This window comes from Pteropus alecto, unplaced genomic scaffold (assembly GCF_000325575.1).
Source record: "Pteropus alecto unplaced genomic scaffold, ASM32557v1 scaffold179, whole genome shotgun sequence".
In the NCBI taxonomy this organism is placed as follows: Eukaryota; Metazoa; Chordata; class Mammalia; order Chiroptera; family Pteropodidae; genus Pteropus; species Pteropus alecto.
The window spans coordinates 516,475-544,303 of NW_006442112.1; the positions used below are offsets into that span (position 1 = coordinate 516,475).

Genomic DNA, 27,829 nt, shown 5'->3' on the forward strand with positions numbered 1-27,829 from the left:
TGAAGAAGAGGCGTCGTCCCTGCCTATTAGGGTTTCATGGAGCTCTTTCCTTTTCTGCCTCAGTCAGGGTGGGGTCTTGGGTATCTCACCGAAATGCTGCTTCAGTCCCTATACAAGGAAAAGAAGATACAAACTTATTATTTAAATCATATATCTATTAATTTCTATTATTGATTTGCCTATTAAGTGAGTAAAGGGAAACAGGCTTGGTTAATATGTTTCTTAAAGAGTAAAAAGACCTTTGGCCTAAAATCCCCTTCCCTCTGGGACTCTAAAGGCCCGGCCTGGCTTATCACCATTTCTGCTTAACAATGGGCTGATAACCCTTATCAATAGCCAGAGGATCTGATTCCCCAGGGCAATTATCAGGATTTGAGGGAAAGGGCTTTTTTCCAAAGAAAAGAGGTAAGAAAACTAGGTTTACTAAAAAGATTAACTCTGCAAGAGATGTCCCATTTCATTTCCTGCTAAAAGATTAAGAATTTTACAAGTGATGTCCCCATCTCACTTGCAGCCCCCATCCAAAACTCCCCCTCCCCATCCTGAGTCATGAGGTGCATGTAGAACCTCAGACAAAGGAATCACATGCTCCTTGCATGGACACTGCAGAGGTATATAAGCTGTAAGAAATCTAACCAAGGGGAGCTCAGTGCTTTGGTGCTGTTAAGCCTCACGTGCTCTGCTGGCAAGAAATTCTCTTTCCTCTAACATAGTTGTCTGAGAGTCCAAATTCCTCCATCAGGTGTTGCTTCCTGCAACACTTCAAAGGGGCGTCTAGGGTTTCAGTCTACTTCCATCTCACCCAGAAGGCCAGAATCCCTTCTGGTTTTTACAATCAGAGTTATTAGAATCTCTTCTTCCCTGGGCTGGGACCCTGGGCTGGGGAGCCCCTAGATGAGACCAGGACCTCTTCTCCTTCAGGAGAGACTCTGCAGCCTCGCTTTCCCTCCCAGTGTTCCTCTACTACCCACAGGTGTGGGTGCAGCCTGATTCGCAACTTTGCCCCTCCTACCACCTTTGATGTGGCTTCTTTATATTATCAGATGTAGGTTTTAAAATCAGCTAGACTTCGGGTGAGTCTCCACATTGATTATTTTATAAATTGGTTGTAATTTCAATGTGGACCTAGGAGGAGACGAACCCTGCTTTTACCTAAACTGCCATCTTCCTGGCCCCTTCACTTTTAATGCTTAGGCATTTCTATATAAGAATAGGAATTTCAGTCTCTTTTTTTATAAGTGAAGAAACCAAGGCCTGAGCTCATACAGTGGAAAAGCTGTATTTCATATTTACTTACCCATTATGGGCTAGGTCAGACTAGTCCATAACTTCTACAATTTCCCTTCCTTCCAGGACCTCAATGACATTTGAATCTTGCTTCTAAAAATCATTCCTTTCCAACTAGCCAGTAAACGAGAATTGAACCAATATTTCTTTAAATCACCAACCTCAAAATTTGGAAAATATGTTCAGCATAGTTAAGTATATCTTATATTGTATTTATGTGAAATTATAGCAAAAATGATCAAGTGCAGCCTTAATTGATTTTGCCCTCTCAGGCAGCACGATTTTCTCATATAACTACCCCTTTCATGCATAATTTTGGTATTGTTTGAAAATACATTGGACTTAGAATGCATGTATTATAAAAGCAAAAGGACCTGGTAAATCAGACATTGTGTCCTGTTGTGGTAGCAACAAGCTTGTGTTTGAAAAAACTGGCTTTAAGGGTGTTTGATATCTCAACAACTAAGTCAGGATTGCACTTGACTTGTATTCACCAGGAGGAAATGAAGGAGCCAACTAAGCTATGGTATAGTTGGCATCTGGTTATATGAAGAAATAAAGAAATGATGGGCTTACATCAGGAAGTTGTGAGAATGTAATCATAGCGTCTTAGTAGTATATTAGGAATTTCTGCCAAGATAAATGAATAGAAATGGATGATGATTGCACTCCATACTATATGTATAATAACCTGAGATTCTTCATACAAATTAATACCTTTCCTGTTAATTCATTCACACCTTCTTTCAATAATAATTATTGAGTAACTATTATGTGCCAGACTAAGGATACAACTCTAAGTCTTCATGGAGCTTACTGTTTAGAATACAATAGATAGTATCCCTTTGTAAAGTCAAAGAGCAGCGATCATGTTTCTTATATCACTGTATTAGTTTGCTAGGTCTGCCATAACAAAATACCACAGACTGGGTGGCTTAAACAACAAATTTATTTTCTCACAGTTCTGAAAGGTAGACATTCAAGACCAAGATGTTGGCAAGTTGATTTCTTCTGAGACCTTTGTCCTTGGCTTGTAGGTGTCCATTTTCTGTGTCTTCACATGATCTTTCCTCTGTATGTGCATCCTGGTATCTCTTTGTATGTCCAAATTTTTTTCTTATGAGGACACCAGTCAAATTGGATTAGGGCCCACCCTAACAACCTCATTTGAACATAACTATCTCTTCAAAATATCGCCACATTCTGAGGTATTTGGGGTTAGGGCTTCAGCATATGAGTTTTGGAGGGAGGATATATTTCAGCCCATAGCAGTCACCCAGTGTGAATAATCAGCTGTGGAACTTGTTAGTTTTGCCTGTGTAATAATACTGTTTTTTTCCCCTAGTACTACGAAGTATTCCTTTAACAGTCTCCAGTGGAGCCCTGCCTTCTGTTTCATGAAGGTGGACACTGGCGTGAGCTCACAGTCCACACCAATAGCCAAGGGCATACAATGGCCATCATCACTTTCCATCCCTGGGAATTAAGGCAGGTGAGATTCACAGGATAATAAGGGATAGCTTCTGTAGTAGCCCTTACTGTTACAATCCCGCATTTGGTTTTTGGGAGTTTCAGGGCAGATAGAAGAAACTACACATCCACAGAATATCTGTGTGGGTCAGGCAGAGGGGTTAGGGTGAGGAGAAGGAGATGGCAAGGATACTCTTTAACCATGCTGCTGGCACAATCAAACCCCTGAGACTGAGGCAAGGTTACCAAGTTAAGTATCATGTGAGGACCCCTAAGTATTTTCACAAGAACTTTGCCCATGGAAGTTAGTATATACTCTATTGAATCCAGAAACTAATTCAGTAGAGACTAGATTATAGTCAGAACTTCATAACCCAAATAATACTTTACATTTGTAATGTACTTAGAGCTTTCAAACATTCCTATATTAAAACATTCCTGTACTTATGTGATTATCTCAACCAACTTATAAAGTAGGTGGGAGGAAACATGTTGTCACCTTCATTTCACAGATGGGCAAATGGAGGCATAGAAATGCCCAAGGTTAAAAAGCCAGAAAATAGCCAAGCTGGGGCTTGACCTCAGGTCACTGATTCCTGGCCTTTTAACTCTATAGCTCCAACATAATTTATTGTGATATATCTTGTGTCAAGCTAATGGTTAGGCTCTCTGTAGTGCTGCAAGAACTTTAAAATGTTCTGAACTCAAAAAAAGGATTTATTTACTATGCTCATTTTCTTCATAGCACTTTTCTTTCTCCTGGCACTCATGTCCTCTGAAGTGGTGTTTGGGTGGGTGGTTGGGATGTTTGAAGTGGAGAAGTATGAAGGGAATTGAAAGGTTACTGCTTCTTCGTGATGGGACAAAAGCTTAGTTTAGCTCCAGTTTACAACAAGAACAATTCACACTTTCTCTAGAGAACTATTAAAGGGGCTCAGACTGGGGAAAGTGTGTGTTTATTACACAGGATTTGTCAAAAGCTGTTAACTAAAGCAGTGTTTCTACCGAGATGTGAAAATAGCTTATGTTTTTGTCCTACAGAACATTGCTTTATATTGTTATTTATAATAGGATTTGAGAAATGTGCCCTCTTGTCTGACTACTGCAGGGCAGATCTAGGAGAGAAAGTTTGTCAGAGATGAGTCTGCTTGACTCCCGATTTTGTGATCTGGGCAAGAGGAACTCTGTTCAGGAGACTGTAAAGGAGTTTTTCACCAAAGGGCCAGGAGCATTCTGTGACTTGACATCACTTTACTTCCAAGAAAGGTAAACCTGGGACAGCCAAACAGCAAGCAGAATACTGATGGCTTGCCATAATCTTAGTTATGGATTGCTGAGGCAAGGCTGCTGATCACAGAGGGTCTGGGCTAAGTGGTACTGGCCCTTGTACACCAGCCAGGCCTGGGAACCCAGGCCAGACTGCAGACGAGAGTGTTTGCATGTACCTCCATCTCTTGAAAGGGGAACTTCTCCAGAGCTTTCACGGCCATGCTATGGAGGGTGTGTCTCCTAGCCGAGATGCTGGGGCCTCCTCCTTCAGCCAACCACTAGAGATAGATGCTTTCTTCTTTTATTCTTTTCCAGCACCATGACCTGTTGCAGTCATCAGCAGTCCCTCTACCAGCTCCTATTTGGGGAACCCCACATATTTGAAGATCTCCTTACATCAGCAGTCTCCCTACATCAGCTTGAAGATCTATATCTCTCTAGATGCCTTTTTCCAAGTTAACACTGCTGGTACAGAGATGCTGTATCAGACCATGGGGGATCTGAGTAGAGTGAACTCTAACAGCATCCTCTTTGACATCTGCTGTGAAACTGGAAAGTGGCCACCCAGGGCACAATCTGTATGCTGCTTAGCTCCCAAACCCTGTCCACCCAGCACCCATGGTCCTTGCAGCCAATGTTGGAAGGTGATGGTAGTGGTGTAGGCATAACCTCATTGATTTAAAGCCCTAAAATACCCTCCTATTATTCTCTGTTACTTCCCCAAGTATGACCGGCCTCTCTCTGGCTCAGTATACCTCTCAAGTCCTTGAGACTGAGCTGGTGGAGCAGGCAGAAGAGAATGCCAGGTACACTGCTCACAGTCTGGGGAAAATTAAGAGCTGCAGTTATTTCTGTGCTATGGAAAGAGTTGTATGGGAAAGGGCATCTACTGTATCCATGACCTATAGGGAGGGAGGGAGGATGTTCTAGAGTGGTCAGCGTTGGGTCCTGATAGTTTTCTGAAAGAGATCCCAATAACGTATCTTTTTTTTCTATCCAGAAGCAGAGGCTGAGGGAAGGAACAAGCCTAGCTAATAGGAAAGAAACTTGGCAAAACTTTAGATAATATAGAAGAGCCTTCTTGACATTAGACTCATGAGACATCATAACATAATATAATGAGTTTCAAACTATTTTTAGCAACAGAACCTTTTCTTTGAACACAATCTTATGCCAAACTGCAGTGTAGAAAGCTGATCCCCTTGTCCCTTCTATCTCACCTCCACACAACTCTTGAGGCTCTGTGTGAAAACCTTCAGTATAGGAAAAAGAGCACTTGAGTAAAAGTCAAGTTTCTCTTCTCGGTGCAGGTACTTATGTGCTGTGTAAGTCACAGAGTTGTAAAATAACACTGTCTAGTTTCTCAAGCTGAAAGACCTACTGAGATATTGCAAGAGAAAGCAGGTTGGGAAAAATGAAGCAAGTCCAAAAGCATTTTTTTTCATCGTTATGTAAAGGTATGCTAGATCCAAAGGAAAATGGCAGAGCTCTGGCTCCTGTACATTTCTATAAAGCTGAAGCTCCCTGTGCCCACTGTTGGGCTTGGATTTTGAGTTATGTCAAAACTTAAATGGGCCTCTTTTCTGCAGGCATCACCAACTGTGAATTCCATGCTGGCTAAGCAGGGAAGATTTTGCCACAGCTGCTAAAGTCAGAGGGAGATGGGCAGTTAATTGTTGCTGTGGTGAACCCAGCCCAGGCAGGACTGCATAAGGATGAATAGCTTAGCTTTCCTGCTACAGAACTAGTTGGGTGTTCCTATGATGTCTACCAGCTTTAGTTCCTCATTCCTACACCATGCCAAGAGTGTTCCCATTGGCTGTCTCTGAACCTGCTTCTCCTCTGTTCCTCACCAATCCTAGGTGCTGGCCAGTTTGGAGGTTGTGATAACCTGGACCATGTTAGTTTAATTATATCAATAGCATCATCTTTCTTCCTTCAGATTACCAGGTGGTTCAGGCCATTCGAAACAGCAGGGCCATCCGCACGCTAGTGTTTTTTTTTGTTTGTTTTTTGTTTTTTTTCCTGTAAGCCCCATGGTGAAAACACAAGGAACATCACTGAGTGAGTCTTGACTTCTTTTTTAAATTTTTTTTTTCTGATAATCAAAGTAATCCACACTTATTGTGCAGACTTTGGAAAATGCAGAGAAATGTAAAGAAGCAGAAAAAAAGGCATTATACTGCTACCAAGAGTCAATTACAGGGCTGGGTCTCAGGTGAGGCAAGTAAAGCAACTCACTTCAGATATAAAATTTAAGGGGTGCTTCAAATCTTAGTAATCAAGGTATATTTTTATGCAGTATTTTCAGAAATCAAAATTAGTATGAAGATCCATGATAAACAAAATAGTAAGATTTTTAGAAAGATGAGATCTACTCTTGTACTTGGTAAACCCTGCTTCATTCACCTTACCCTAATCCTGGCCCTGGTTTCAATAAAATTTTATTTATAAAAGTAGGAAGCCAGCCTGTAGTTTTCCAATTCGATTTTCCAAAATATTGCATCAAAATATTATTCATCATGATTACTGAGTTTTTTGGCACCCTCTTAAATTTTCCACCTGCGATGAATGCTTCTTGCTTCACTTCAGTTCTAGTCTTGGTCAATTATTTTGATTTTTGAAATGTTGTTTTCTTCTTGCAGTACCTCTCTCTCTCACCTCCCTCTTATTATTTTTATATCAGTAATACAATTTATTTGCAATAGTCAAGCCACATAGGTGGATATAACGTATAGATGATATGCCTAGATAAAACAAGTGAGATTTAAAAGTAAATGACTTGAGCTTTCAAGTCAACAAGCTAGAAAAAGAACAATAAATCTAAGGAAACTTAAGGTAGAAATCAGTAGCATTAAAAAAATCCAGACAGTTATGAACGAAGCAAAAAAACCATAGACTTGACAAATGAACAAGAAGGTGTTATTGGAAGAAAATAAAATAGATAAATAAACCTAATCAAGAATAGAAAGGAATAGAATGAAGAAAATTATGAAGTCTTAAATGAGAAAAAGAGCATAACTACAAATATGAAGACAATATTTTATTTATTTAATTTTATTGGGGTGACATTGATTAATAAAATCATATAGTTTTCAAGTGTACAATTCAATAATACATCATATCTATATTACATTGTGTGTTCACCACCCAAAGTTAAATTTCCTTTCGTCACCAGATATTTGACCCTGTACCCTTATCTACTTCCCCTACTTCCCTCTGGTAACCACTAAACTGTTGTCAGTGTCCATGAGTCTGTTTCTTTTGGTATGGTTCTCAACTTTTTCTGTCTGACTTATTTTAAAAATGGTAAGGAAGTACACTGTACACCTCCCTTGCAAAACATTTGAAGACCTAGATGGGCAATTTTCTGGGAAAATGCAAATGGCTAATATTAATTCTCAAAGGTATAGTAAACCTAAATAAAGCAGTAACCATAGAAAAAAAATGAGAGTTGTCAAAGAGCTTCTTCTACCCAAAATAATAGTGTGAGGCCCATTTGTTTTCAGAATCTTATTTCCTTGTCTATTCTTGCATATTTACTCTTCCATTTGTACTTTATTTTATTTTTATTATACTGTTTAAAAATGTTTTTGAATATATGATAAAGGTGACACCTCAGATCAATGGGAAAAGATGGACTATTCAATAAATGGTTGTGGACAACTCATTAGCCATGGTGAAAAAAAAAAGTTGGATCTGTATCTCACACAGTATGCTAGGATATATTATAAAGGAGTCAGAGACGTAAACATAAAGGAAAACCATTCATGTACCCTAGGAAATCATAGAATTTCTTTATAATCTTAGAGTGTGGAAGCCCTTTTTAACTATGAAAATTCAGAAGCCATATAATAAAAAAAGGTGGTTAAATTTGGTTATATAAAAAATAACTTCTCCCTTCATTACACCATGCACAGAAGTGAATTCAGAATGGATCATAGAACTAAATGTAAGAGATTAAAACATAGGAGTAAATCATTTTCACCTTGAGTTAGGCAAAGCTTTCTTAGATATGACAAAAAAAAAAAACAGAACAAAACCCAACAACAACAAATAAAAATAAATAAATAAATTATGTGTGTAACTGGACATCATCAAAGTTTAAAAATGTTTTTGTGCTCAAATGATACCATCAAGAATGTGAAAAGACAAAATAGGAGAAAATAATTACAAATCATTTATCTGAGAAGAGACTGGTATCCAGGAGCCAGGTACAAAAGGCCATATAATTGTATGATTCCACTCATAGGAAATGTCCAGAGTAGGAAAATCTCTAGAGACAGAAAGTAGATTTGTGGTTACCTAGGGCTGAGGATGAGGGGTTGGGGAGAAATGGGGTATATAATATCTTCTTAAGTTAGCGAAAAATATTCTAAGTTTGATTGCTATGAATGATGCACAACTCTGTGAATGTACTAAAAACGAATGAACTATATCAATGGGTGAGCTGTATGATATGTGAAATATATTTCAATAAAACAGTTTAAAAACTCAATAACTTGCTTGATAAAAAGCACTAAAAGCAAAGATAGGAGACAACATAAAAAGTGGAAAAAAATGTTCAGTTCATATCACAAATCCTTTTTTCCTTAACTTATAACAGACTCCTGGAAATCAATAAGAAAAAAGAACAACAGCCCAAAAGAAAAATGAATAGAAGAGATGAAAAGAAAATATAAATATGTTTATGGACCATGAAAGGATGTTCAGTCTATTCCACTATAATGAAAATACAAATTAAAAGTACCCTGAGTTACCACTTTTTACATGTCAGATTGGCAAAAAGTTCAAAAGTTTGATAATGCACCATTAGCAGTACTGTAGAGAAACATGAATTCTAAAAACTCATTGCTTAGAGTGTAAATTGGTACTATCCCTATGGAGGGAAATTTAGCAATACAGATTAAAATTATAAATCTGTATATACCCTTTGACTCAGTAATTCCATTACTGAGGCTTTATCCTACAAATAGACTGACACACATGTAAAATAACCTATATACAAAGTTATTTATTGCAATATTATAAGAGCAGACAATGAAATATCCGAAAAGTCCATTAGTGGAGAACTGGTTAGATCAACTGTGCTGCTATAAAAAAGAATGAAGATAGTCTGTATGTACCGATATGGAACTATCTCTAAGGTATATTATTTTTTAATAACAGCTTTATTGAGATATAATTCACATATCACAAATTCATCCATTTAAAGTGTATAGTTCAATGGTTTTTGGTATGTTCTCAGACTTGTGTAGCCATCACCCCATTTGATTCCGGAACTTTTTCATCACTTCGAAAAGAAACTGCACTGCTCACCAGTTACTCCCCAATTTTCTCCAACCTCTTGGCCCTAGGCAACCACTAATCTGCTCTCTGTCTCTATGGATTTACCTATTTATGACTATTTCATACAAATGAAGTTATAAAATATATGGTTCTTCGCATTTGGCTTCTTTCAGATAGCATGTTATTTGCAAAGTTCATCCATGCTGTAGCACATATCCGTACTTCATTCCTTTTATGGATGAGTAATATTCCGTTATATGGATATACCACATTTTATTCACTCATCAATTGATGGACATTTGGGTTGTTTTTGCCTTTTGGCTCTTATGAATAATACTGCTTTGAACATTTGTGTGCAAGCTTTTTATTTCATGTGTTTTCATTTTTCTTGGGTGGAATTGCTGGGTCATATGATAAATCTATATTAACCTTTTGAGGAACTGCCAGACTTTTTTCCAAAGCTGCCGTCCCGTTTTACATTCCCACTAGCACTGTATGAGGGTTCCAATTCCTACCCATCCTCACAACTCTTGTTATTTTCTGTCTTTTTTTATTATATCCATCCTAGTGGGTGAGAAGTGGTATCTCCTTGTGGTTTTCATTTGCATTTCCCTTGTTTTAATTTTCATATGTTTATTGACCATTTGTATATCTTCTTTGGAGAAATGTTTATTCAGATCCTTTGCCCATTTTTTAATTGGGTTGTCTCTTTAGTATTGAGTTTTAAGATTTATTTATATATTCTATTATAAGTCCCTTATCAGATACATAGTTTGCAAAAACTTTCTTCCATTCTGTGGGTTCTCTGTTCACTTTCTTAATGGTGTCCTTTGAACCTCGAGTACTTAATTTTGAATGTGTCCAGACTATATTTTCTCCTATGGCTTGCAATTTTGGTTCTAAGGTATTTTACTAAGTAGAAATAGCAAGATGTGCAGAATTGTTTATATAATAGAAACTATCTTTATAAAAAGGGACAAAGGACAAGGGGCAGAGTATAGATTTGTATTTGCTTGTATATGCACAGAGAAACTGGTAAGTTATATAAGAAACTGATAATTGTTATCTACTCTAGGAGAGAACTGCTGAGATGGGAGTTATGGAAAAGAGACTTCACTACATACCTTTTCATGTTTTATTTTTGGATAAAATGAAAATATTCATTGTGAAAAGCAAGTTTTAAAATGCAATGATTAAGAGTAAAGCTAAGATTCTGCTAACACTCATGCTGAGTAAAACAATAAATGTGGTCTCAAAAAAGCAAGAAATATTTTGAAAAAAAGAAACAGTATATGCATATGGTAGAAAAAAAAGCAAACAATACAAAAGAGTCTGCAGTGAAAAATTAGTCTCTTTTTCACTCCAGACCTCTAATCCTTCAGATGTCACTACTCTTACCAGTTTCTTTTGTGGCCTATCAAAGATGTTCTGTGACTATACGTGTGTATATATGTACATGTATGTGTACATACCATCCCTCTCTTTTTTTTTAACAAATAGAAACAGATTAGAAACACTGTTCTGCACCCTGCTTTTCACTTAACAATAGATTTTGGAGAGGAGATTTTTCTACAATAATGTAGAATTTGCATCAAGACTTATAAGCCTACTTCATTTTTTAAGCAGGCTATATATAGTTTTAACTTATATTTGCACGTTAATTAACTGGTCCCTTGCTAATGAATTTTAAGGTTGTTTCTACTCTGGTTACCACAGTGTTACAATGAATATCCTTGTATATATACCTTTGCATATATGTGCAATGTTATGTATATGTGATGAATAAGTATATGTGATAGTATGTGTGTGTGTGTATATATATGTATGTATGTATGTATGTATGTATGTATGTATGTATGTGTATATATGTGTGTATATATATATATTAAATAAATCCCCGATATGGAATCACTGGATTAAAGGATATATGCTTTTAACATTTTCATGTGTTTTCTAACAGAGCTCTAGAATCAACTTACCAAAAATGTCCTTTTGGGATTATAATTGGAAATGCAGTGAATTTATTAATTAATTTAGGAAGACTGGAACTCTTTACAGTATTTTTTCTGTCCAGGTATATGGTATGTCTTTTCAGTTACTGTGGAAGTATGTAATTCTCTAAAGCTATATATATATATAAAAATTTTTTTCCAATATAGATCTTTGTTATTAAGGTTAATATAAGATATTATAAAGTTTTTATTGCTATTATGAATGGGACCTTTTTAATGACATTTTCTAACTGGTTATTGCCAATTGTATGTCCAGCTACCTTACTCTTTTATTAGTTTTATTCGTTTTCCAGTTGATTCTTTTGCGTTTTCTTGGCATAAAGTTTTTTATACCATAAGCATCACCATATGAAAACAGTTTTGTTTCTTTCCTTCCAATACTTTTTGCTTATTACATGGATAAGAAAATGTTCCATCATAGGAGTAATAGTGAAAATATTGTCTTGTTCCCGACTTTTGTTTTACTTTTTTAAATCAATAGGCTTTATTTTTAGAGCTATCTTAGATTTGCAGAAAAACTAAGCAGAAAGTACAGAGTTCCTGTATATTCTCCCTACTCTGCACATACTTCCCCCATTTTGATATCTTGCATTGGTGTTGTACATTTGACAAAATTATGTAAACCAATATTGATACATTATTATTAACTAAAGTGAAAAGTTTAGAGTTTACTTTTATAAATTAATTGGGGTAACACTGGTTCATAACATAAAAGCAACGAATGAACAAAACAAACTTGTTCCTTATTTCAATGGGACAGTGCTAAACTATGGAGGGTTTGCTGAGGAAATAACTTTTCTGCTCTGTTGGTTTGAGTGTAAATTGCTACAACTTTTTTTTTAGAATAGTTCAGTGGTACATATCTTAGGGCCTTAAAAAACACAGGCCCTTCAACTCATCAGTTCCACTAAATAACTAAAAATGTGTGCAAAGATATAGCTATAAGAAGATTCAAGGAGGGACTTTTCGAAATAGCCAAAAGTTAGAAATAGCTTAAATTTCCAATAGCAAGGAATTAGATAACTAAACTGTGTTCAGTTTACTTAATGAAATACCATATAGACAATAAAATTGAGGTAGCTTTGCATATAATATAGCGGAGAGATGCTCGTGATATATTATTAACTGAAGAAACTCGTCATAAAGCAGTATGTACAGTGTATACAGTGTGACTCCATTTTAAGAAACCAATTTAAATATACGTATTTGGAAATATACATTCTGAAAAGTTAGCAGCGGTTATCCTCTGGTGAATTTCTAGGTGAATTGTCGTTTTCATTTTTGCTTGACTGCCTTTGAAATAAGGAGAAAATTAATCTACTTTGAAAATGTTTAATAGAATAATTCAATTCAGTAGTTTTTATTAATTACCTACTTTGTGCTAATCATACAGAAACATATATGACCTGGGCTTCTCGCTCTATTCACCACTAAACCCCTACTGTGTGTCACACACTGGGAATATAGAGATGAATAATAAGTATATTTTGCCTTATTTCTACCCTCCAAAAGATTATACTCCAGTGAGGAAGGTGGTTTAAAAGAAAAGGTAGCTACCTTAAATATGATAAATGCTGTTACAGAGAGAAACACGGGGCTGCGAGAACAGGGAATCAGGGCTTGAAGTTTAAGAAGTTGTGTGGCTAGAAGGTCTCGGTTTCTAGGAACTGGTATGATGTGTTTCTATAGGTTGTATTGTCCTCCAAACTCTCCTAAGAAGCCCCTCAGTGAGCCTTTCCTCCTGAGACAAGCTTTGCCTATGCATCTATTCCCCCATAGCCCAAACTGTGTGCTGGAGCTCCTCTTAACTCGATAAGCAGCCCTCTACAAGATGGCAGTCTCTTTGTTAAGGCTGAAGTTTCAGCTACTTCCAGGTTTGACTTGTTGCTACATTGCAGACCATGAGGGCATTACTGGGGAAACCACTCTATGGACTGCAAGCAGGAAGAATATAGCAGGCCTCTCATCTGAGACAGATTTATAACCCTAGTTTTTAGGTTCTCTTGCTTTCATCTGTATTTGTCTGGTTGCGACCACTTCTTGGTCCTGGACGTGGACTTTTCCTTCCTTTTGTTGTCAGCCTGTCATTGGCTCCTTTGGTCCTAGTTTATAGGCTTGTCTCTGTCTAACTCTGCCTGTGGTGTGGTGACAACTGAGCTTTTCTCAGCAGCTGGTAATAAGTTCACAGTGACTCAGGTCTCTGTATTTGCCCAGAGATTTTATTAGATATGTTCTGCTTTCATGAGGTAGCCAAGGATTAGAACTAGAAACAAGTCTAGCTTTTTTTAAAAACTGGAGTAAACTGTGGAGTGATTGCAGGGTGACTGCGTGAACTCAGTAGACCTTCGTTCCTTTGGGTTTTCTCAGATTTCTGGGTTCTAGAACACCCTTTAAAAATGCAGTTATCCCTAAGAGCAATAGCACCAATTAGCTCTCACCTGTGGAGGGAGAATTGGTTGTAGTAGAAACCCTATGGGAAAGAAGATATTCAAAGAAGAGACTGAATACCTATAATTGTGCTGTGTAGTATGGAGGCAGAGAGCTCCAGAATCCCCTAATGATCCAGTATATACTATAATAAACTGGCTATTGAAACTGATATTCTATAGTCCATGATTTCTTCAACTCTGAAATTGTTCTTGGATACTTGCCCAACAAGTTAGATTATGTTTTGAATCTTTTAACAGCCTAGGGATGTGTAACTTAGCAAGTATTGTCTGATTGACAAAACGATATCAGGTCAACTATTTTTAATTCTTATCAATTTTTAATTCTTATCAATCCTCAATACTTCTAGAGAAGGCGCCATCTCAGAAAAATATGTCTATTAAAGCTACTATGTAAATATCCATTTAAAAATACTAGGAGATAATCTAAAATGATAAGAAGTGTTGATTTATGGTAGTCATGTAAGTTTTATTTACATTTCCCTATATTTCATTTTATGTAATGGGGTTATAGTAAAACTTTATATTAAAATTTAAATGTAAAGTGTAAATGTAAAGTGACTTTTATTTTCTCCCCTTTTGTTCCCCATATCTGTAAATGTTAATCCCATCTATAACTTGTCAAAGCTGGAAACAGAGTTATCTTTCTCATTCTTGTATCCAGCTGCCTACAAGGTAGATTCCACCTGGATATATTCTAGGTACTTCAAACTCAACATATCTCATGTCGAATGCTTCACATCTTTCCCCCAAACCTATTCTTGCTCCTATATTCCCAATCTTGATGAATATACCAATCGATCACTCAAGGCAGAAGCCTGGGGATTCTGAGTCCCTCTTCTCTACCCCTCCCCCATCCAGTGTGTCACTGAGTCCCCATCTCTGCAGGTGACCATCATCTCTCACTGAATTATTACTGAAAGGGCCATCTTTCCAATTGCTGCTGCATCTCCTCCTGTCTCCATCCATTTTGTTCTCTATAGTCAGAGTGTTTTCTAAAATGCCAAACTACTGGTCATCTGTATTTCCTCTTTGGCAAAATACCTGTTCAGGTCTTCTGCCCATTTTTTAATTAGATTGCTTGTTTTTGGTTGTTGTTGTTGAGTTGTATGAGTTCTTTATGTATTTTGGAGATTAACTTCTTATCAGATATATCATAAGCAAATATCTTCTCCCACTCAGTTGATTATCTTTTTGTTCTTGATGCAGCCTCAAACCCTCCCATAATCTGGGCAACCTCATTTCCATATACACATTGAATTCCTTTCCCTGAAAAAGATAATTTTTTTTTTCCATTCTGGTCCTTTTCATGTTTGGTTTCTTCAGCGTCTAATGTGCTTTTCCTTACCTCTTCTGGCTAACTCTACTCATCTTTCTGTTTTTAACTTAGTTATACCCCAAGGAATAGCTACAGAATAAATGTTGGATTGGCTGTAGATAATCAACTTCCTGATAATTTTGTTAGCGTTATATCTTGTCAGATAGTTTTAGAAACATGCTTCTGTCATTTCTTTTGGCTGTTGACAGTGACATTTTATTATGCATATTTCCATTTGAATTATTAAACTATTAGCTAGTTGATACAGACAAGCTTTCTAAGTATTCTTTGCTTTTCTCTATTTTTAAAAATGAAACAACACACTTAGAAACTCATTCAAAATCCAAACAGTATTAAATTACTCTTATAGGCTGTCAGAAAACTTTATGTCAAATTATAATGTTACATAATGGTATAAACCAATGTTACCTCAATTAAAAAAAGAAAGCAATTTACTATAAAAAAAGAAAATCTCACTTTGGACTAATTTGAATGCTATCTGGCAATGTATGCTATATGTCTTTATTCTCAGTTTTCAAACAGAAACTCTTTTATTTTGCTTCCGTCATTTTTATTATGAAATCTTTCAAACATACAAGAAAGTTGAAAGAATAGTACAATGAACACCAGTGTATCCACCACCAAAGTTCAACAAATGTTAACATTTTGCCGTATTTGCTTTATTTATGTGTGTATCTATTCTTTGATAAGCCATTTGAAAGTAAGTTCTAGACCAGCAGTCCCCAACCTTTTTGGCACCAGGGACTGGTGCTCCTATGAGAATCTAATGCCTCATGATCTGAGGTGGAGCTGAGGCAATGATGCTAGCGCTGGGGAGCGGCTACAAATACAGATGCTCACCTCCTGCTGTGCAGCCCCCTGACCTAGACATCATAACACTTCACCTTTAAATACCACAGCATACATCTTCTAAGCATAAGGACATTTTCCTACATAACCATAATACCATAAACCCAGTTAAAAATTAACAGTACCTCACTGATCTTCACGAATATTATCTAATATCTAATCCTGTGCTTCCTGAAGTGTGGTCTGCAGACTGCTTGATGGTTCACAGGGAGATAGAGAGCTTGCATTAGTGTGTATCCGTGTGCTATATCCTTCATCGAGAAAGTCTTATTACCACAAAAATGTCAGGTGAATTAAGTGGTGTGCTTAGTGATAGTGACAAAATTCATATAGAGTAGCACTGCTCTATATTCAGATTTCCCCAGCTGTCCCCTACATATCTTTTATGGCTAGTTCACATGCTGCATTTGGGTGTGGTATCTCTTTAGTCTTTTGTTTATTCATTTCTTTACTTTTTACTTATAGTTGACATTATATTAGTGTCAGGTGTACAACATAGTGATTAGACATTTATATACCTTATGAAGTGATCACCCCGATTAGTCAGTTTAGCACCCACCTGGCACTACACACAGTATTACAATATTACTGACTATATTCGTGTGCTGTACTTTGCATCCCCATGACTACTTTTATAACTGGCAGTTTGTAGTAATGTTTCTTATTTAAATTCAGTATTTTACATTCAGTTTAGTCATTTGCTTTGTAATGCTCAAATTTTCTCCACTTTGGCCAGTTTGGAGACCCTTCAGGCTGGCTGTCATGTCCATTTGACAGACCTCCATAAGTCTTTGAGCACTTTCTTGGATTCTGGCACAAGATTCCTAGGCTTCCCCTTATACTTCTGTGCTCCAGTCCTGGAGTTAGTTATTTCCAAGGAGCCCTGGTTCCTTTTAATGGAGAACGGTATTTAAAAACTGAGATGCAGTTGCTGGATGTTAGATGCAAAATCTAATAGTACCGTATTCAAGTCTGTGAGCTGTAAAACTAGTACAGTGACCAACTGTCCTGATTTACTCTGAACTTGGGACTTTGCTAAAACTGGGAGCGTCCTAGGCAAACCTGGAAAAAAGCTGGTCACCCTAAATTAGTCACATTGCTAATATATAGTAATGATTAAGGAAGAACAGTAGAAATTGGGGCTGGGACGTGTGGACCAGTCATAGCTGAAGTAGCTGTAAATTCCCAGATTTAAGAGTTTGCACAAAATGTTCTCTTCCAGCTGTGAAATATCTAGTTCTAGGGCAGGGGATCACAAACTTCACTGCTCATTAGTATCTCCTGGAAAGTGATTTAAAAATACTGGTCCCTGGGCCCTGGACATTCCAATTTAACTGGTTTAGAGAGGGTCTCAGGCATCAGTATTTTAAAAATGTCCCCCAGTGATTCTCACCTACAGCCAAGGTTGGCAATCAGTGGTCTAGGTGGTCCCTGTACCAGCAGCATTGGCATCACCTAGGTGCTTGTTAGAAATACATACTTTCAGGCTCCACCTCAACTGGATCAGAAACTCTAGCAGTGGGGTCCTGCAGTCTGTTTTAACATGCTCTCCTAGCGATTCTGATGCCCAGTCAAGTTTGAAAACCACTGGTTTAGAGCAACTGTTCTCAGCCTTCGTTGCTCATTAGAATCACCTGGGGAACCTTTTAAAAGAGGTTCCTGGGCATCATCCCCTTAGAGATTTTGATTTAATTCATTTTGGATGTGGCCCTAGCATCACTATTTTGAAAGCTCCCCATATGACTCAAAGGTGCAGGTAAGGATGAGAGCACATGTCTCCAAATCCACTGTTAGGCTTGATGAGTAAAAGTGCACAATTCAATTACAGATAAAAACTAACTTAGTTGGGTAATACTCCAAATATAGGTATACCCCGTTTTATTGTGCCTTGATTTATTGTGCTTCACGTATTGTGTTTTTCACAAATTGGAGGCAAAATCCTCTACCAGCAAATAGATTATGACTTGCTTTATAGTGATGGTCTGAAACTGAACCTGCAATATCTCCGAGATTTGCCTGTAGCTTGCTTTTCTGCTTCCTCCTTGTCTGGACTCACCCTGGGTCTCTGAACACTGGTTTGCAGTCCTTTGTAAAGGTTTTCATCTTTTTAAAGCATTCTCATTCCCATTCTTTCTGGTTATTTTGGTGGGTGTGGCAGAGAGTGGAGCTTACCATCAGTTACTAGTAATCTTAGCTAAACCTTAAAATTAACTCTCTGTCACAACAAGAGAAAAGTGAAGGCATTTTAATATAAAGCAAGAGAGTCATTTTAAGGGTTTGTCCTAGGCTTGCTTCCTACCTGTCTTCCAGAACTCACTTCTCATTAGGTTCGTCTTAAAGTTGCTGGACTTCTGAGTACAGTTTTTGCTATTGCCTTTATTGCAGGTTTGGAGTTTCACCTCTGTGGTTGCCAGTCTTGCTGCACATTGGACTTGTCTGGGAGCTTTTTAAAAAAATCCTGGTTCCTAGGGTTTGTGTCCTACCCCCTGGTATTCTGATTTAATTGTCCAAGCATCTGGGTTTTTTTTGTTTTTTGTTTTTTTGTTTGTTTGTTTTGTTCTTTTACGATTTCAAGGTGATCCTAATGCGAAGCCAGGGTTATGATCCTCCAATTAAGGCTGTGTTTCCCCAAACTTGTCTGCACACTAAAATACCCTGAGGATCTTTTAAACCTTCCAAAATCCAGGCCAATTAAATCATCACAATCTCTGGGAGTGGGACGCAGGCGTTGGTAATTCTGAAGTTTCCCTAGTGATTCTAATGTGCACCCAGTGTTGTGCACCACAGGGTTAGGGTATTTGATTATTTTGAGGTTGGAAGGGAGAAGAGAATGATTGTCATCTGAGATTTAAGTCTTCCAACCCTTTACCTTCAAAATCACATTGCCAATTTATATTTACAGGGTCATCATTGTCATTTTTCTAAGAAATATATTTCAAAATGGCATGTCCATAAAGTAGTTATGAACCAGCTGAAGCTCCCTTAGAGCTCACTAATTAATGTAAGTGCAAAAGGATAATTGAAATGGAATATAATTATTATGTCCCAGACTTAAGAGTTTTCCATCAGCTGATTCGATTGCATCATTATATGTATTTCTATGTGATATTTCCCATTGTTTCTCCTTAAAGGAGTGACAATGCTGACATCTAGCCAGAGCCTCACAGTGGAGGGACATATCAATATCCTCAAGTCCATTTCTAACAGTTAGGGATCCTCAGGGTACATGGAGAGGAGAGTTATTTTCTTTGAGGACCTAAAAAGGAATTTAAATATTTAAAGGTGTTGACATTCACTGCTTGCTTTTACCAATCGATCACCTTTACTTTATAACCAAACCAAGGAATACCTGAGAAAAAGAGAGGGCTGTATTATACTTGGCTGTTTACTATTTCTCGTCTCCAATTAGACTATAAGGCTTCAGGGGATAGGAGCTATATCCTGCTCAGTGTTGTATCTCTGTCTAGCACACAGCCCAGTATCTGCAGTGTGGCAGGTGCTCAGAATGGCAATATAGCATACTGGCCAAGAAGACCAGCTTTGGAATCAGGCTGACCTGGACTTGAATCCTGGCTCTTTTACTTACATGCTATGTGACCTAGGGCAAGTTACCTCTCCAACCATCTGTTCCCTGCCCCTCTGTCGGAAGCCAGCCGACCAAGTCAAACCGGGTACCTGAATGGGGGAGCGGGGACTGAGAAAAAAGAGAAGACAGACAGGGTGCAGGAGGGAGAGCAGATCTCACAACTGTCTCTCCGAGTTTATTTCTTATCCTTCTTTTAAACACAATCTGTTCCTTTTGGTCTCCCAAGATAACATGATTAAAGTAACATCCTGAAGATCAAGGTACAATCGGCACTTCCTTTGACACTCCCTTTGACATTCCCTTTATCTATACTTAATCTTCTTCTTCCTGGAATTCCACAGAACCAGCCTTTTCCTTTTTATGCAAGCAGGCCTCCCGAGATAAACCATGCACTCTTTTGAATTTGGGGAGCTTTAGCTCCCTACACCCCTCTCCATATAAATCGGTAGTAATAGTGCTTACCTCATGGGATTGTTATGACCCATTCAGCGAAACAATGTATGTAAAGCACTTTGCAAATTGCCTGGCACATATTTGGCATCCGTTAAGTAGGAATTATTCTTAATAATTCAATTACTAATAAGGACTAAATGGATGTCTTAGCTTGCTTTTCCTTCCCTCTCATGAGATTAACAAGCAAAAAGAACCTAATCAAGTTGATTTCTGTACGATTCCAATACTTAATCTCATGCAAACAAAACCAAACTCACATTGGAAAGAGTCCCTTCCCTGTTGATGTGGGTGTTTCTCAGCATTTATGTTATAGTCAAATATTACAGCTTCTAGTAAAAAGTTTAAATACAGCTCGAAGAAAAATGAAGCATAGAAAACAGATAAAGCCACCCCTCATTTTGTCACCCTCATAAAATTGGTTGCTAAGATAGCTCACTTGTCCAATCCCTTTGTACTACTGTGAGATGTGCTAATGTAAGACATGTTTTCTGAAAGTAACTGTGATGAGGTGTCATGAAAGAAAGGCTTTGGTACAGAAGTGATGGAGTTCTCTTTTGAGTAGCATAGTTCAGGATCATGAATTGCCCAGGACATCTATTGGTTTACCCTTTTCATCTCCTAAAAGGTGAGTTTTGTTTTTTTGTTTTTTTGTTTGTTTTGTTTTTGTTTTTAAAGCTACACATGCTATAAATGCTGCCTGGAATCCTGAATTAGATTCTGAACAGTAAAAGGACACTAGTGGAAAAACTGGTAGAATCTCAATAAAGTCTGTGGTTTAGTAAATAGTATTGTGCTAATATTAATGTCATAATTTTGATCTATGTACCAGAGCAACATGCAGTGTCACTGTTAGCAGAAGCTGGGTCAAGGATATGTGGGAACTCTCTATATTCACAACTCTTCTGTAAATCTAAAATTATTTCAAAATATAAAGTTAAAAACAACTAAATGTAACCTATTGAAAACTAAACATACCGATTGAAAGCTAATTCTAGAAAAACTAAGTCTGGGCAGGTATTGAGGCCAGGGTGCCAGTGAGAGATTGTGTTCATGCAAATACCCAGACATATGCTAGGTGTTGGACTAACTGTAAGCACTATCATTGACAAGGTGACAAAGGAGAGGAGTAGCATGTGGCAATTCTTTTACAAAAAAGAATTTCTGACAGCCTATCAAAAAGCAGTTTCTTTCTCTCTCTATAAGCTAGCCTGGTTGAAAACAGCAACCTGATTTTAAAGAGGTCCAGATATATACATTTTATTAACTCCCATCTTCGAGTTTGGTTGGCTGGGTGTTTGAAAGGAATTTCTCATTGTAGTGCTAAATCTGAGATGGTAATTGTGCCCTGGGTTTGAGAAAGATCCAGCCCATTTTAAAGTGACAGCCACCTTAGCATTCAGTTCTTCTCTGTTCCCAGAATCAAGTGATCTGCAGACGTAACTCCTGTGTCAGTTAAAAGGCAGGTGTCTCAGGAACCTGTGTGACCAGCATGACAATGAAAAATAATTGTTATTACAAAAGGTGTTGATGGAGGGGGAGTGGAACCTGAAAAAGGACTCTAGCACTCTTCATTCTCTTAGGTTCTTTAGGGATGAACCTTTCTACGTATGTTTTCCATAGCCGTGATCAGCATGTGTATGTGCTGTTTCCTACTTTGCTGTTTTCACTTAACATTATTTCACATTCTAGCTCCCACCTGCACAGTGCACATAGTTGTTGTATTTAATGGTGGTGTAAAATTCCATTGTATCAAGTAGCACGATAGTTCTTAAGACTGGACTCATTTTTATGAGCAGATATAAAAGACCTGCTGTCTCTTAGCACCCGAGGTCTATTTTAGTTCTGGAAGTGGCAACTAGCAGGAGTGTAGGATTGCGTGAGATTCCTTGAGTCATCATCATACAGCACAATTTGAGTGCTTTGTTAACATTGCTCTGCCCACCACCCAACAGTCGAGCCTCCGGGGATCCCTGGACCTGAGCCAGGCACCTAACGGGCACATGGGTGGAAGTACAAGCCCCCTGACTCCCATGACCCTCAGCTGATATTGTCTTTATGCCAACAGTGGTAAGTTCCTGCTGCTTTCTCTCTCACCTGGGATAACAACTCCACTTGTCTTCCCACAGAGATTAGTATGAAAGAAAAGGCAAGGGGAGTGGAGGGATGTATTATTATAGCTAAAGGAGTAAGGTATAGGTCAGGGGTGCCATGTCTATAGTACTTTTAGGTGCACCTGTAAAAATGATATGGGATGAGGGGATGATTTCAAGGTCTGGAAAGCTGGGTGATAGCTCTCATTCTCTATATCCCTTCCTGTCAGAAATCCAAGTTTTGGCCGTCCAATAAACGTTTACAGGGGTGAATGACAAAACAGCCCAGGCTTGACACTTACTCCACCCATGGCCAATGGCATTTTCTAGTTAAGAAAGCTAGTTGGCACGATTCTCCTGAGAAGGATGATGTGTTCAGAGCACTTGGTTAGGTCTTGCCAGTAGCAACTGCCTTGAAAAATGAGTGATTCTAATAGGTTACTGGGAGGGAAGAGTGATATTTAAAATACAACTGGTGGGCCAAGCACCAAACACTCAAATCTCCAGGGAATTTATAGCTAGGTTAGCTACTACTGGTTTCCATGCTCTGACCCGAAATTGTCATGATTCTTTCTTACCTTTAATTGTGTACTAACTATATGACCTGTGTCCTGCAAATCATAGTGGGTACCAGCCCCGCTGGTAGGATACGACAGGGTGGGTAGAAAGAATATGAACAAAGAGTGGTGACCAGATTTCAGAAGTTGAAAACCATTCAGAGCAGAGCAACCTCTCTACCTATGCATATTGAATTCTCTAGTCAGAAAGACCAGGCCTGTCTTGCAAGACAAAAAAGGACACGTACCCAGAGCCACATGGGGCTTGTTGAATGATGGGCCAGGGTCAAATGCTCAAAGTGCCTCTATCAGGAGGTAGGCTCCAAAAGTGCTGAAGAAGAGAGGCCAAGACCTTGACAATGAAAGGAGAGAAACTCCAAGACAACTACTTACTTGCCTGAAAGAAAATTTGCCCTCTAGACTCAAGAAACTATTGTTAATCTTGGTCCCTGGGCTGCCACACTCAGACAATTCGTAAGACCTCTTTGACAGATTTAAGATTATCGAAGACAAGGCTATGGGAGGCAGTGGTTGGCAGTGGTTATAGTTACCCTAGATTCTCTATCCTCTTTGTACCTTAGACTCTAAGACATCTATGCTCTTTGGGTTGTTTTTTGCAGAAAAGAGGATGCCTCTCTCAGAAGAGGGGTATAGCTGTCTAATAGTCTAAGCTCCTCCCTTAATCATAATAATAGTAGCTAACATTTAATGTGCTACTTATTGTGTCTTGGGCACTATGCTAAGCATTTTTATATAGTTTGTTTCTTTTGACCCTCACAAGCTTGTGAGGTAAGTTCTCTTATTCCTGTCTTCACTGGGAGAAATGGACAGGTTGCTCAGCTTGATAGGGGTTTGGAAAGTGCAAGAACAGCCTACAGTATCAAAATTAAGATTCATTCAAAAATAAATAAGTGTATGCTGGCTGTATTGGGGTGATATTATTTAAATAACTTTGTGATTGATGAACTCTATGTAGAAAAATTTAGTTGACACCCAGGAACATCTATGTTGTACAAAGGGAAGTGTGCCCATTCCTGAAATTCAGAGGTTGTTTCAACCTAGATTCTCCACCCTGCCCCCATGCATAGGTGACATTCCCACCCCATTTTAGTCACACTTCCCCTTCCTTTTGGGTTGAGAAAGTATTCCTGCCTCATAAACCCACATGCCATAAAAAAGACATGTGGACGATCCAATTTCCTTGAGAACCTTGGTTTGTTGAATTATTGTCTCCTGCTTGATAAAACTCTTCTTCAGTAGAAATCTTGCTGCATCCCTGGGTGAGAATGATTGTCAGAAGAATCCTCCAGCGATATTTATTGGGCAAATTGGAAGGAAACTAGCTGAGCCAAGACTAGCCAGAGAAGACCCTGGGAGGATGCAATGTACAATCATGTGCAGCATAATGACATTTCAGTCAGTGATGAACCATATATATGATAGTAGTCCCATAAGATTATAATGGATTATTAGCGAAAAGTTTGATTGCAATGTTGAAAGAAAAGGCTGAACCCTAGTAAGATGTGAACTTATTGCTAGCTCTGGGTGGTTTAAATAAATGAGGAGGCTCGGTACGCTTTCCACCCACTGTATGCCCACCCCAGGCAGGGGCCACAAGTTAGCTACGGATTGAGAGGAGTGGGCTGTGGAGGAAGGGAGCCCAGGAGCCCACCCAAGCCAACCCGTGCATACACACACACTCGTGTGCACAAACTCACTTCCCTTCTTTTTGTCTTTATCTCTCTTTCCTCCCAGTCCTGTTTCTCCCTCTCCCTTCCTCTCTTTTCTCTCTTCTCCCTCCCTCCCTCCCTCGCTCTCCTCCCTCCTCCCTTTTATTATTTCTCATCTCAAGCTTTATTTCTCTGGTCTCTTTTGATCTCTGCTCCCTTTCTCTCCCCTTCTCTTTCCTCTGTCTCTCCCTTCCTCCCTCCCTCCTGATGTTTGTTCTTCTTCAGACAGTGCCTCCATCCACAGCCCTCCTTTAGCATCCCACATTGTGTCACTTTATCTTATATACCATATTTTTACTGTACCTTTTCTATGTTTAGCTATGTTTAGATACACAAATACATATTATTGTGTTACAGTTGCCTACAGTATTTAATACAGTATCATGCTACACAGGTTTGTAGTCAGTAGGCTATACCATAGGTGTATGGTGGGCTATACCACATAGGTTTGAGTAAGTGCACTCTTTAATGTTCACACAATGACTAAATCGCCTAACTACACATTTCTCAGAATGTATCCCCATTGTTAAGCAATGCATAACTATATTTGAACAGGGAAGATAGAGCCCTGACTTGGGCATGCAGAAGATGTGGATTTTAGGAGCAGCTTTCTCAGTGATCAGCTGTAAAGTCTTGAGCAAGTCACTTAAACTCCCTCTCTGTACCCCAGTTTCCTCATCAGTTTAACAACTGAGTTGGACTAGAGGCTCTGTAAGGTTCCTTCCAGCTCTGTGACTAATAAGCTGAGTCTCAGTCAAAATCCTGTCAGACCCACAAAGTGCCTGGGGTAGTTCCTTTGGAGACGAAGCCATATGCAATGCGTAATAGCAAATGACGCAGCCTTAGACAGTGTCATACCCTCCAGATGGGTTTGTAAGACTCATCTTTCTATGCAACTGTTTCTATTTCTCAGAAACAGTTATGGGCTAGTTGGTTTATACTGCTTGGTGAGACCGTATAACAGGGTAGGAGTTAAGAGCATGACTTATAGAGTAGGACCTGCGTTTGAAAACCGGTTCTGCTGCATCCTAGTGGGTGCCCTAGGACAAATGATTGACTTCTCTGAATATCAGTTTCTCCCTCTGAAAGATGATGCTAATAGAACCAGCCTCATAGGCTTGTTAAGACGAAAGTCAACAATGTATGTAAAGCACTTAGCCAAGCACCTGGCAAAATGGAAGTGGTCAGTCATCCGTGTCTACTACTACTATTGGTGTGCTTATTGCTATCAACATAATTCTCCTGACATGGTCATGGCTAAACTTCAGCATTTTTTCAGGATATATCTTTCTCTTTCTAGATGGAATTTGAGAAAAGCATAAGCTGATCTTTCTGACCTAAAGCAGTTCTAGAGTGAGACTTGGATTCAGTTTTCTGTTCTGCTTCTTATAGGCTCTGGGCACTTGGACAAATTATTTAACTTCTCTGCCTTTTCGTTTCCTCATATGTAAAATTCAGGCAGGTATAGCGCCTACCCTCAAGGGCTGTCATGAATATGATAATGAGTGTGAAAAACTGAGTGCTGTGCCTGACATCCAGAAGCCACTAAAGAAATGGCTGTGGTCCTGATGGTGAAAGAAATCATCGTAAGAATGAATGACTACCTCCACTACCACTACCCACCTTGGGTTGGAAGGGTGAATGTGTTCAAGTTTATACAGTTTTTGCATACCTAACCAATGTTAGGATAGGTAGCAATTGCTGTTCCTGAAGGGATGGCAAAGGAATTGTCACAAGGCTTTATCAACAGTGGCTGAGAATTTAAAACCAAGTTGTTTTTAGAGGTGCAACTAAAAATGATTCAGCAGACCATAATTCTCATCAGGAAAGTTCTATTGGTTTCTGCCAGTCCTCTTACACCCAGGAACTTTAGGGGAAAAATAATTCTAAACTGCCTCTGTTCTTTGAAGGCTCAATTTCAGTTGGTTACCCATGATATATTCCTCTCAGGCTTCATCACGATCATCTGGGTGCAGAGACGTAAGGTCTCTGTTCTCTTTTGCCAAGGTCATCTTCATTCTTGAATAGATGCCACCTAACTTTTCTCGAGCCTCTCAATGGGAGCAAAAGCCATTTGATGGCTAGAATACAGGTGTACAGAAACAATGGGAGTTCTAAGGGATGTGCTATTAGAGTAGGTGAAGTTGTAGAGGACTCTAGAGATATTAGCAAGTAGAAATTCAAAAACCAAACTAGTCCTTATGGTTCTGGAGATGAGTTTATTTACTGAGGGAGGGATAATAGATGTTTCTTTTGACTTCCCTCCAGTTTTCTCTTTAGTACTCTGTTAAAAGTTGAAAAAGAGAAAGATAACAGCCAGTCACTGCAAGCGAAGCTAAGCTCCAGGTTTCCTTCCCTCCCCAGACCACCCCTGGTTAGGAGGGTTTTAGCCACTTTCCAAGAGGATATAGACTACACCCTGCCAGAAACCCCCTCTGCCCTGACCTCATACTTTCTCACTCCTGCGCTCTCTCCTCTCCCCTTCTTTTAAGGAATACTAACCACAAGGTTCAAAGATTTCTTCACAGACATCTTCCAGCAACATCTCTTCATCCCAGGCGTTCATTCTCTTTTTTGCCCTGGGTTCTGAGGTTATAGAAAAGAAAAATAGATTTCAATTTTGGACAGAGATTTAGGGGTAATTTCTGATACTTAGAAAAACATTTTCTCTGCTCTTCTACCAGATTCCTTCTACTCAACTCTCATCCTCACTCATCCCCAGAGCAGTGCCTCTTTCCTCCTAAGTGCCCCTAGCCAAGTCCAGGCCTCTCTGTATAGGTGTAACAACCCAAGACTCTGGGGTTGTCTTAAGGGCCAGATCCCTTGGAGAGCAGAGATGACATTATAATATTGACAGTTGACCATCCTGATGACTGGGGTCCCAAGGAACACTGAGAAAGAGTGGCCATCAACAGAAATGGGACTTCAAGTCCTCACAACTTTTTTCTTTAATGCCTTTATTATGTTGGGAGAAATCATATATGCTTATTATAAAAAAAAAAATCCAATAAAACAAAAAATCCAAAGAAAGGCACCTAGGATTCTCAAAATCACCTAGTAACTTACCTCTAGAGAAAACTGCTGCTTATGTCTTGGTGATTTTCCTCCAGGTATTCTATGCATGTATACACAATGTTGTACATACTATACTCTCTCTTGCCATTTTCTCTAACAAAACTTCAGGTTGTGGAAAACTTTCCATGTCAGTAAATATAAGTCGACAATAGCCTTTTTAATATCTGCATAGTATTCCATTGTGTGGATGCACCATAATTTATTTAGCCATTTCTTATTGTGAGACATTTAGCTGGTTTTCAACTTTTAGCTGTTGTACAAAATGCTGTGATTGAACAACCATGAGCATCCTTCCCCTCCCCCCGCCCACACTTGGATACTTGTGTAATTATCTTTGAATACAGTTTAAGAAATGAGATGATTGGCTCATCGGGTT

At 38.5% G+C, this 27,829-nt stretch overlaps 1 protein-coding gene across 1 annotated transcript in view; it reads left to right on the forward strand.

Moving 5' to 3' along the window:
- TRMT2B (tRNA methyltransferase 2 homolog B) overlaps window positions 1–14,884 on the forward strand; it is a 39,672-nt gene extending 24,788 nt beyond the window's left edge. Inside the window, 9 exon segments of the mRNA XM_025039038.1 lie at window positions 2,633–2,779; window positions 3,935–4,023; window positions 4,342–4,420; window positions 4,422–4,582; window positions 4,752–4,846; window positions 5,616–5,735; window positions 5,969–6,021; window positions 6,023–6,090; window positions 13,017–14,884. Of these exon segments, the coding sequence (XP_024894806.1) occupies window positions 2,633–2,779; window positions 3,935–4,023; window positions 4,342–4,420; window positions 4,422–4,582; window positions 4,752–4,846; window positions 5,616–5,735; window positions 5,969–6,021; window positions 6,023–6,090; window positions 13,017–13,143 (939 nt within the window). The 3' untranslated portion in view covers window positions 13,144–14,884.
- Window positions 14,885–27,829: the final 12,945 nt, after the last annotated feature.